The sequence below is a fragment of the Pundamilia nyererei genome, unplaced genomic scaffold (genome assembly GCF_000239375.1).
Source record: "Pundamilia nyererei isolate P.nyererei 1_Seehausen unplaced genomic scaffold, PunNye1.0 scaffold00213, whole genome shotgun sequence".
Taxonomy (NCBI): Eukaryota; Metazoa; Chordata; class Actinopteri; order Cichliformes; family Cichlidae; genus Pundamilia; species Pundamilia nyererei.
Window position 1 is genome coordinate 992,428 of NW_005187614.1, and position 11,933 is coordinate 1,004,360.

The 11,933-nt window shown below is 41.6% G+C and overlaps 2 protein-coding genes across 2 annotated transcripts in view; one reads left to right on the forward strand and one right to left on the reverse strand.

Annotated features, from left to right (window-relative positions):
- Positions 1-10,544, forward strand: part of LOC102210294 (protein O-GlcNAcase) — a 21,673-nt gene extending 11,129 nt beyond the window's left edge. Inside the window, exons 9-17 of the mRNA XM_005748106.1 lie at positions 160-635; positions 741-915; positions 3,141-3,197; positions 3,521-3,606; positions 3,746-3,850; positions 4,105-4,196; positions 4,298-4,487; positions 7,180-7,339; positions 7,738-10,544. Of these exons, the coding sequence (XP_005748163.1) occupies positions 160-635; positions 741-915; positions 3,141-3,197; positions 3,521-3,606; positions 3,746-3,850; positions 4,105-4,196; positions 4,298-4,487; positions 7,180-7,339; positions 7,738-7,874 (1,478 nt within the window). The 3' untranslated portion in view covers positions 7,875-10,544. The remainder of the gene's footprint in view (positions 1-159; positions 636-740; positions 916-3,140; positions 3,198-3,520; positions 3,607-3,745; positions 3,851-4,104; positions 4,197-4,297; positions 4,488-7,179; positions 7,340-7,737) is intronic.
- An 809-nt stretch (positions 10,545-11,353) lies between these two features.
- Positions 11,354-11,933, reverse strand: part of LOC102213150 (urea transporter 2) — a 21,683-nt gene continuing 21,103 nt past the window's right edge. The window contains exon 8 of the mRNA XM_005748115.2: positions 11,354-11,809. Coding sequence (XP_005748172.2) covers positions 11,615-11,809 — 195 coding nt within the window. The 3' untranslated portion in view covers positions 11,354-11,614. The remainder of the gene's footprint in view (positions 11,810-11,933) is intronic.

Below are 11,933 nucleotides of genomic sequence, written 5' to 3' on the forward strand. Positions count from 1 at the left end.
TATCTATCTATCTATCTATCTATCTATCTATCTATCTATCTATCTATCTATCTATCTATCTATCTATCTATCTATCTATCTATCTATCTATCTATCAGTGTAGTGTTGTTACTCAAACACAGAACCTGTGCGTGTTTTTTATTTCCATGATAATTGTAGGCCGGCAGAACACAAGGACAGACCAGCGTGCCTCTGTCCCAACATCTCACTGTAAAACTCCTGACAGATCTGACTGTCCTTCCACCTTCAGAGGAACCTCTACTGTGGCCAAACTCCCAGTCTTCCCCCTGAATTCCAGCTCCCCTCCGTCCTCACCCACTAAAGTCAGTGGGGAGAGGGAAGGACGAGAGTGGGAAAAAAGGAAATCATACCAGTCTTGCCAACCGATCCAGCAACCTCCAGGAACTAAGCCTGGAGCACCTGCGGCTGGAGGTCGGGGACAGAAAGCCCAGGTTCGTGGGCTCTGCGGTGGGAAAGGTCTGCTAAGTGAGTCGCAGGTGCGGCTGCTGGTTGGTCTTCATTATCTCCCTCACGAGCACGGCCCATCAGCCCAGAAGCTACTGCAGGATCTGACCTGGCTGAAAACAAACTGCCAGCTGGTCAGTACTAACAGCAAGAAGGCAGCACCTCAAAAGGTCGGTGAGGATTATGAGGGGAGTTTTTGTTGAGGTACTTGGATTGGTCGTGTACGTTACACGTGAGAAAGAACAACATAATGTTTTTTTTTACTTTGTCCTCAGGTTGATGAATGGCGTGGGCGGGCCTCCAGGTTTCTTTCTCTGTGTGAAGACATAGCGCAGCTCCACTGCAGTGTCGTGGGTGGGAACAACAGGGCTGTGCTCTATGACCTTTACCCTTATGTGTGGGACTTGAGGAACACAGCTCTGGTGGCAAAGGCATTTATATGCTGGCTTGGTAAGGACAGAAGCAATATACTGCTATACTATCAGTGTGACGCACTGGACTCTGCACTGGTTTGATCTTCCCTGCTGTACGAGAATGTGCCATGAGAATGAGGCCATTTAAGTACATTGAACTCATATTATCACATTCAAGAAACACCAAAATGGTGCGTTGTCCTGCTGGAAGCAGCTGTCAGAAGACGTATCACTGTGGCCATAAATGGATGGACATGGTTAATAACAATACTCAGGCAGGCTGTGCCATTTAAATAGGAAAAACTTCCCCACACTCTTACACTAAGGCTACCAGATAATGCAGGATCCTTCCTTTCATTTTGTTTACACCAAATTCTGACTGTAACATTGGAATATTGTAGGAGAAATCAACTCATCAGACCAGGCAATAGCTTAACAATCTTTTATTTGTCCAAGTTTGAACTGTAGCTGTACTTTCCTGTTCTAAGCAGACAGGATTGCTTCACTTAAAATCACTTAAACTTAAATTTGTGAGCTGATCAGATATTTGTGTTAATGAACTGAGACAAGCTTAGCTGAAGGAAGTGGACAGGGAGTTATCTATATATAGACAGATAAATAGATCGCTATCAGGTCTTTAAGTGATGATGTGACGAATCCTACTTCCGGGTCTAAAGTAGTCTGCGTTTAATATGGCTTTTGTGTTGTTAACATGTTTAATGTTTTGTATTTTCTGCTATTTAATCTCAAAAAGCTCCTACAACAGTCAGTGATCACTGTTGACCTCCCTCGGCTTTTATTACCGCTAATCATTTATTTAAGCTCAGTTTTTAAAACCTTAGGATGTAACTACAGCCCAGCCCATGCAGCAGTATATGAATGACTAACCTCGTATTGTGGATGGATTATCTCAGTTGTTCTCCTGGCTGAAGTTTGGTCCTTTTACAGCATCCTGCCATGCGATTACATTTGTTCCTGACCACTGAGAACACTCACGTTAACTTTTATCGAGTGGAAAAAAAGTTAGCTTGCTTATATTATGCTAACATAGCTGTGTCGCTAGCGGTCACGTAGCACATCATTATATACCAGCTAGCCAAACTTCAGTAACCCTACAAACGTCACTGCTGTTTAGTTTTTTGTCTTCATTTATGTTGGAAGTGATAACAGAGCTGTACGTTTTAATTTGTTTCCAAAACCCCGCAGTCAGGACATGCTATATTGTATTTAGATAGAAGCTAGCGAGCTAACTCCCTGCTAACTTCTAACTCCGTTAAATGTCATAAATTCCGTTTTCATGGATGCCTGTATGTTAAACTCAATTGTTACACCTGGTAGAGCAGAACGCTGATCATTTTATTAAAGATGAAAGACTTTAGACAGTTTTTCAACTGGTGAACGTTTGATATATGGACCTGCAGCGGAGTTTAGGCCCAGACACGGCTAGTGACGTCAGACTTAACGACCAGATAGATAGCTATAGATAGATATACATGTAGAACGGCAGAATGTTCACTCCTGTTTCTTGCTTTAAGGTATTAAAGGAGGAAGTTATTTGTCGCTCACATTCAAACAAGTTTCCACTGAAATTCTGTGCTGTTACAGCTATCCCACAGCAATTGTGCCACATGTGAGGTACAGTTGTTACACAATGTATTTCACTTGAACTTGAGAAAGTACAGACGTGCCCACTTAACTGCTTGCAAAGTGCTTTGTCTGGATGTGATAATTAGGTTAAGTTAATTAAAGAATACTAGATAAATAAATATTACAGTGCTACCCTACAGTAGCAGAACAGAGCATAACAGCATAGTAGAAGTATACCACTTGGTCCTAGTATACTAGAAGCACGCTGCAGTATATAGTTTACCATGCTATTGAACTGATGTTATATTGAGAAACTGTGTAGTATTATAGTGCTATAGTGTAAGAGCTCAACATAATATTCTGCTGTAGAATACAATAATAGTATACTATAGTATTGTATAATATTGCATGTAACAGATTACTATTGTTTTGTGTATCCAATAATAATTTATCTACTGTCCAGTTGTATGATTACTATTTTAGTCGTATGCCCTATAGTCTCTGCTCTATTATTTATAGCATTATATAATGTAGCACATACTATATACTGTACTGTATTCAGTACTTATGTTAAGAGATGACACTGGTGGAATCAGCGGTTTTGTAGATTATTGCCAGTCATTGTCTGTGGCTCATTTTTCTCTTACGCTCTAACGTGCCCATTTACTCACTCAGATGGACGAGTGTTGAGTGACAGCTCTGCCCTCGGCTCCTGGAGGAACTGCTTCCAATGTGAGTAAGCCTGATCTCTGATGGTCTTTAAACTTTTTGTATCTGCGCCTGAAATAAATTACTACAAAACTCAGTCATTACTCCTCAGCTCGAGCTCAGTGGAGCCCAGCTGATAGGGAGGACTGAATTTTTTATGACAAGTTTATTTCAGCGAGCGTCTCTTGTGGTGCTGTAATGCTGTAAAGCTCTACAGTTTTATGCTCGACATAAAATTTTCAAGCTGCTCGATCATTCTCCATGTGCACTGGTAACTTTTCTGGTATTTCACTGGCCCTGAACATGTGATGTAGCCTGTCACATATGATTGTTTTTTTCTGTGTTAGGGTGTGGGAAGACCACGGGAGCGGACCAATTGGGAGTAGAGTCTGAGCCATGGGCGTTCAAGGGGGGTGTGTCAGGGGAGGTGCAGGTAGTGTGTTATATTTCAGATGCCATTCGTGATGTATCTCTTCTTAAATTCTTGATAATATTTTACTCTGCTCTATCAAGTCAAGCCCCCTAAAACTGCCTAATGTGTGTGCATGTTTTTTTCCCCATGTTGTGTGCAGATGCTTCTCCCAGTAGGGAGCAGCAGTGAACTTTTTACTCATCCTCCTCCTCTCTTCCCTACCACTCGCCTCTACAACATCAGGCCCTACCACAGCAAAGACAAGGTAGTCTCACCCACACACAGAAACTCTTGACATAGCACAACTGGCAAAGAGGTTAAACAAAAGGGGAATTGGAAAGTCATGTGTTAGCTTTTACAGTTGCATTAAACAATCAAGGAGCAAACCAGTAGATCATGTAGGTGCAACATTTATGGAACTTTCAGGTGGAAATTTAAATTGTTAAAAGTCGTAGATTTTTAGTTCAACATTTAAACATTGGTGTGGGAAGACACGTGGTTTAATGGTTGTGTACTTAGGTGGAGCTGTATCGAATGGTCCGCCAACTTCACCTGAGGACACAGGGTGGGCCAGAGTCTAGTGCTGCTCATCCAGATGTCATAGGAGACAGGTGTGTCTGCGTGTGAGAGAGAAAAGAAACTCAATCAGGAAATGTGCAACGATTTGTCAATTACTGTGTCAAATCAATAACACTTGATTTCACTCTCTTAGATGTCTTGGACCATGCCTAGCTTTGTGCCCCGAGTACAGCTTCATCTTGGAGGATGAGCTGGGCGTTTGCGGCTGTGTGTTAGGCATCTTGGATGTTCGCTCCTTTGCCAAGCGGTGCCAGGCCAGCTGGATACCCGCCATGAGGGACAAATACCCACCAAAAATGAACGGCACACATCCAAACACCCAGGTGAATACGTGGGTTTTACCCTCTCACAAGAAGTCAGTTAAATCTCTCTTTTTAGTTGACACCCTATGCTGAAACATAAATGCTCACAGAGTACACAAAGCTATAAACATACCCGACAGTCCAGTTTTACATTACGCACATTAACTTAAGACTTATGAGTACCTGCTGTCACACCATCTGGATTCCTCTGTGCAGGGCAATAAGTCGCTGGGAGTTAGGTGGAACACATAGGTAGACAAAGACATTGACATACGCACACACACACACACACACACACACACACACACACACACACACACACAGACCAGATTTAATGATTTAATTTAGTATGTGTCTAAGGGCCACCTGCAGTATTCCTTCTGTCTTTAGTGGGCCTGTTTTCTGTATCAGCGGGTTAGTGTGTAAACTTGCGAACGGTGCATTCAGATTTACCAGCTGCTGCCATGTGAATGTGACTAATTGTTAATAAAAAGAGAAATGCAGAAATATGGCAAATATGGGGAAGGTAAGGATTTAAGTGCTTTAAAATACAGAATGGTTATTGAGAACTGAAGTACAGTAACGCACACGGCTGATGTTGTTTTTGCCCATCATCACTATTCAGTGATCTCTGGCAAAGAGCCAAGCATAAATGGTGGTGAGCAGCAGACAGAGTCAAACTCTGACATGTGTGGAGGATTCATTTAGCCGCTCTGTGCGTCACAGAGCAAACTGACAGCTATGCTGTGGATCATTCACACGTCAGCAGGCAGCCACAGGTGCAGACAAATTTAAAGTTTACCAGCTGAAAGCTTTCGTCACATGTAAACTGGCTAGGGAACAAGAATGTTCGATCTAGGAATCCATCGGTTAGTCCGCTCAGTTGGGAGGGCTGGCACCTTAAGAGGCTTCCAGTGTAGCCAGTAGATGTCCACGCCAGCGCCTCCAGTTCCATCGACTGGTCAGTGTTTACAAATGCAGCAAAATGAAAACAAAGAAAAAACGATTGTCAAAATCTTGGTTTTAAGCTTGCATTTTTCTCTCCACAGGGACTGTTTACTAACATTCAGCCATAGTATGCTCAAATTTGATTGGTCAGGAATACAAGTGGGTTACAAATGGGTTAAAGAATCTACCAAAAATGGTCTCCCTCATCGACCGATGCTACATATTCATAAGCATTTATCTGTTTATAGAGAACATTTAATTATTTTCCCCCTGTTTTGTGTCACATAGTTACATATTACTAGGGATGGGTACCGGTGTCCGGTGCCATGATGGCACCGGTTCAGACATAAACGGTAGTAACCAGACCGAAAAGCAGCGCACATTTCGGTGCTTTATTTCGGTGCTTTTTTTCCTGAGCTGTGATACACTTCTAGCCAATCATTTTACGTTTCCCAGGATAGTAGGCGGGGCCAGGTACGTACGTTCTTTTAGAGCAGAGCTACAGATTAAAAATGTCCAAGGCGAAGCGGTCAAAAGTCTGGCTGTACTTCACAGCAAAATATGCAAACTCAGCAGCAACAAGTGCTTTAAGCTGATACTGTGATACTGTCAAAGGAGGTAACACCTCGAATCCGATGAAACACCTGGCGACGCATAGCGGTTTTTTTAAAAGCCGAGAAATGCGCCGTATTTGATAGCTTGCTGCGAGACCTCACACCGTGCACGTTGGGTGGGTTGCCAGTTATCGGACCCGGAGCAACATCCCCCAAAAACCCGAAGAATAGAGTCCTGGCCCCTAGCCCTGCCAGTGTAGCAGAAATGATGATGATGAAGATGCAGCAGCCGTTCTTCTCTGCGTGAGTAACTTAATGTTGTTCATGTGTAATTTACGTTGAGTAGGCTAACCACGTTATTACATTAATGCATGTAAGGTGAACTAGCAAACATCATCCTAGCTACATGCGGTTGTCCTCTTGTTTGATGGCAGATACTCCCTTCACCCTGGCCAAAAAGGCTAAAATGACCAAAGAAAAAGTGGGTAACAGCTGAACATGAGAGGTTTTTGGACAAAGTTTGTGTTTTTTTCCCCCATTGTTTAAGCACTGCTTCCAGCCAAGAGTGATGCCATATATGCCCCATAGCTGCAGAAAAGGCTAAGATTGTTATCTTTTTACAAAAAAAAAACAAAAAAAAAAAACAGCTGAACATGAGAGGTTTTTGGACAAAGTTTGTGTTCTCCATTCTTTAAGCACCGGTTCGAGCACCGTTTAAGCACCGGCACCGTTTCAAAAGTACCGATTTGGCACCGGTATCGGATAAAACCTAAACGATACCCATCCCTACATATTACTGGTATGTTATACAAATAGCTGCTTATTACATTACCTCACTTGAAATCTAGTTGCTGTTAGCTAACTCAGTTCCAAGAAAAATGCTTATCAGCTTCTGAGACAGGAAGTACATTAGACTCATCCCAGAAGTCTTTGCATATAAATATAAAAGCTGCTGATCAAGGAGTGTCTGCTGGGGTCACCAGGCAGTACTTGTACACTTAAAATGTACCGTCAGCAAATCTTAATTTGTAATGATAATTAGTGTTTTACTGTGTGTTTGTATTCATTGTAAGGTTTTAAGGTTGCTGGGTAACTGGAAACGAGTCTGGTACCAAACGTGCCTAATTGGTAACATCTAGTGGCAGCTGGAGGAAGAACAAGCTTCTGCAACATGTGAAAGTGCATCTGTGTCTCTGCTCTCCTTTGTGCAGGACCTGATTCAGCTGATGGAGGAGGATCAGGGCGAGTACCCAGACTCGCTGCTCTACCACTTTCCCTCGCAGTTGCGACTGGACGCCCTGCCCGAGCTGGTGGACATCAGCATCAGCCGCACCCTGCTCACCGCCCTCCTCACTGCGCTAAAGGCCAATGGTAAGCTCCACGTGTGTGTTTGCGAGTGTGTCTTTTGTTAAATAAAACTCTGCTGCATATATTAGCATGAATCCGTATGCACTTATACCCTCAAGGATAAGTAAAAGGATTAGAGGATGAGAAAAGAGCAGAAAAGACATGTGGAGGGTGGAAGAATACTCCAATAATGCAAGAAGGGTTTAAGGGAAAAGCTACCTGTAGTTGTTTTCACACCATTAAATATGAGTTATTAGTTGTAATTGCTGATTATGTTGCTTCTTTAGACTGTGTAAAGGGATTTTGTTATGTAAGTCTGTTATTTATATGTTGCTTGTATATTTGTATGATTTATTCTTGGAGAAAAACTGATCTGACTGCCTCTTTGCTTTGCCATTTTTGCACGGTGTGTGTGTGTCTAGGTTCTCAGGGTGTGTTCTGTGAGGTGCAGCCAACAGACCGTCAGAGGCTGGAGTTCTTGACTAAACTGGGCTTCCTGGAGATCCTCAGGGGAGAAGCCAGAAGCAGGGAGGGGGTGGTGCTGGGACGGCTGCTGTGAACATAGAACACACAAAACACTCACATGATCTCACACACACAGGCACACAAACACACACACACCACGACAAACAACAAAGACATTTGCACTGATGTGGTAGATACACAAAGGCACTTATGCACAGAAAGGTGTTAGAAATGCAGTGTGCACGGCACAGACATAAACAACTGTGCTTTGCCAAGAAGTGAGGTCCATATTTTTCTCCATCAAGAGAGGAAAACTTATTTTGAGTGACAATTCTGGATTCCTTTGAGTCTGTGTGGCAGTAATGGGGATCAACCCAGAGCTTTTGGAGGGATTTACAAAATATAAAATAAGCTTAGAGTTTAAACCTTTAGCAGGGCTGTGCTAATCTCTCTCAGATTCCATCCACGACTGAGGATTAGAAGATTTCTCAAAGAAAGTGAGCAACAGAAGAGTTTGAGATTGTAGCGGAGTGCTTGATCCAAGCAGCTCTGTGGGCCGTAGGTCTTTTCATCATACATGTATGCATCTTTTTTTTAAAGCTGGAATAATCAGTGTTATTGAGTTTTTTAGTACTTTTTCTTATTTGCTTATTTTTGCGGAGTTTTAAGCTGACAACACTACTAGTTTGATTTGTTTGCACCGCTTTCATCAGGTTAATTTTCTGAAATTGCAGCCATGCATTGTTGACAAAAAAAAGAAACCTCTTTGTACTCTACCTGCTCTCTGTCCAAAGACTAATGCGTCCAATTATTTCTTAAATATAGCCATAGTAATGTTTTGGGAGTCTTGGGCTTAGGAGTGCTGATTTCATTGCCAGACTCTTCTACACATACAATTAGCTACACAGGATCCTATTTAAGCTTCTATAGCTTGCCCAGAGTTGCTGTGCATACAAAACACTTTGCACACTACCTCCACCCTAGCTCCTCCTTTCAGCTTGTGTCTGGCATAATTAGTACCATATCTGTGGTCTTGGTGATGCTTTTCCTGCCTTAAATTTTCCATGCGTACACCCGAAAAAGGCAAGAAAGTCCCAGAAACAAGCCATGCTGCCCAACAGAAGTTACTGCAGATGGAAATAACTGTGTTCTTTTGTATAAAGTGGTCCCGACTGAGGTGATATTTAATGTAATGACCGAGCTTGGTGCTGGTAGGCAGATGTTGTCAGCTTTGGACTGAGCTAGACGTGCCTGTCTCCCTGCTTCCAGCGTGCTAAACTAGCCGTAGCTTCATATTAACCACTCACGGAGCGTGTTGTCAATCTTCAAACTACTTCTAAGTCAAGATGAAATAATCCTTTACAAAACCTGCCCAGGGAAAAGCTTCTGTGGCTAACCTAGCGTCCTCCTCTCTTCGCTTTGTTTATAAATGGTCGTTTTCTTTTTCCTGTTTAAATTTAGGATGTTTTCCAGTGCCTGTCCTGCTGGTTTAAAAAGTATGCTAACATCAAATCAGAACTAGGCTGGCATCACTGTTTACACTCGCTTAGATTAGATGAATGTTTACGTGCATGAAGAACAAAAAACTGTGTGGCTGTTCAGAGAATAGGGACACAAACAAATACCATTGTACTGGCATGCTTGAACATACATGATTTTTTGTGGACAGCCATTGTAGCTGTTATGACGTAGGAACAAAACAAGAAAATGCAAACGCATGCGTGCTAAAATTCATTAGAAACACAGTAACACACACTCAGACACATACACAATCTAAAGTTTACACATATTTGAGTGACAAAATTTATACAGCTGTCAGATCTTACAGACATTGTCAGTGTGTAAAAACCGCTACACACTGGCCTAGGTGGTGGTACGCGTGTGTATTTTGTATGAGATGTATGCATGTGTGAGTGAGTGCCAAAAAAATACAAACCAAGACAACTTTGTGGTTCTGCCTCTATTCTAAACAGCAGTGAACACAGGTCTGTCTCATCATTACATAGATGTTGTTTCTACAACTTTCTATGACTATTAGTAAAATACAATTATTGCTTTTCCAGGACTGTTACTGCAACTGGCCAATCATGTTGTTGTGATGTCATAGCTTAAAGACTTATGAAAAGGCAGTTAGGAAGTCAGACAAAAGCGCAGAGAGCCAGAAAAAGGAGAAAGATAAAGGGCACGTTATGGTGCTTCACTGTGTTAACCACAGGACTTTCACCCAGGACTCTGGGGTTTATGTTGCACATGAAACCAAAAGCCATTGATAAATCATCATCGTTTGACTAAGCGGCCCACCCTCTTCATTTTTTAAAGTTAAGTTAGAATTATGCAATTAAACAGTTTGAGAAAATGTTGGAGTTATCAAAACATTAACCAGATGTTGGAAAGCCTTTCAAGAAGCCCTGAAGGTGTCACTTCATGACACCACAAGATTGTGATTGGTCAGCAGTGGTGGGCCTGAAGCATCGTCATGTATAATGTTCCAAGTACAGTTGGTGATTTCCAGCTTTGCGATTAACACACACACACACACACTTGCGCCCGTGTGCACATACAAACACAAACACACACACTCATTCTAAAAAAGCACAATGACACTCACAATCAAATCTTCAACTTAAAGTATGTAGAACTATGAATGTTCTTTTTTTGTAATGCAGCTTAAGAAGACGCAACTACTGTTTGTGCAGGTATTTATATTTCTACTTTTTTTAACTATTATGCTCGATCAATCACAGACTGAAAGGCACTTTTGTAAGTTTCTTCTTCTTACCAGCTTCATCAGCATTGTCTGTTAAGTACTTCATGTAGTCCCAGATCTGATAATTGTGTAGAAGAGTAAAAAAAGGCAGCAAAATATGCATGATGTAGAGGAAATCTTTAGAGAAGATGTCACATTGTTTGTTGCAGAACGCTGTTGTTTCACCTTTATGGAAATTCAGTGTTATTATTATTTTTTTCTAATATACTGTAAAAGTGCGTGTGTGAATGTAGGCGTGCGTGTTTGGGGTGATGATGGGAAATATATGTACGTGAACAATCTACACAGGCAACATGGAGCACTGTGAAAAAAGAAAGCGTAGTGAACCACAATGTTTTTGATTTGGGAGAATTTTTAACAAGTGTCATAAGAATAATAGTAATAATAATAATGATAAAAGTAATAATAAAAGCAGTTGCCTTTAAATTCCAGGCCTACGCAGCTGACCACAGCTAAATTCAGCATCTCAATATCCAGTTTCCTGCCTGCATTGAGCAACATGTATGGTCTGTGTTTACAGTGAGTTCCAGTGGAGTGCTGTTGTATGTCTATGCAGGGTAATGAACGAGTTGGAAAAAAAAAAACCTACCAAAAAAACAAAAAACAAACTAGAATTCAGTCTGTGTTTTTATTGACAATAACAGTAAAACTGTCATTTAAAAAAAACAAAAAACAACCATGATTTTATTGAATTGTTGATTTTCATGCTTATTAAAAGAGGTTTTCTTTCCCTTTAAAGGGCCTGTTTCTGTCGGCTTTGTGTGTCATTTGAGGAAAATAATACAGGGGGCTAATCAGAGTGGAATATTTGACATATTTAATAGAAATGGTCAGGTTTGAACACATAAATTTATGTAAAGACAACTGAACAATTCACTACTGTGCCTTAATTGCCACACTGTGGGCAAAATATAGAATGAACTCCTTAAAGTGTTCAGTAAAGTGTTCACCATCTTTAACAAGCCTATGCTGACATGAGAATGTTTACCTAAAACTTTTATGGTCTACTCCATCCAGCTAACAACATGACAGTCCAGATACAGTACTGCGTACACAGGTATGTAGAACTATGAACCTTTATGCTCATCTGCGCTCTCCCTTTCTTCAGTGTTTCCAGCTTCCCATTGGCTTCGCAACTGCAGGTTGCGTTCAGGAGCTCTCACTTGACCAATCGGGATGCGGTACGCTGCTAAACTGCCGGTCAACAGCAACATCAGTGTGGCCACCAGAGTAGCTGCCCAGCTGCATGCTGGCAGACCAACCTTGGCAGAAAAAAAGAGAGGATCTTTAATAATGAATAAGACTGAAGTGAGACAAAATTTCATGTCCACTGCTTTTGGAAATTCTCCTTCTATATACAGTGGGGCAAAAAAAGTATTTAGTCAG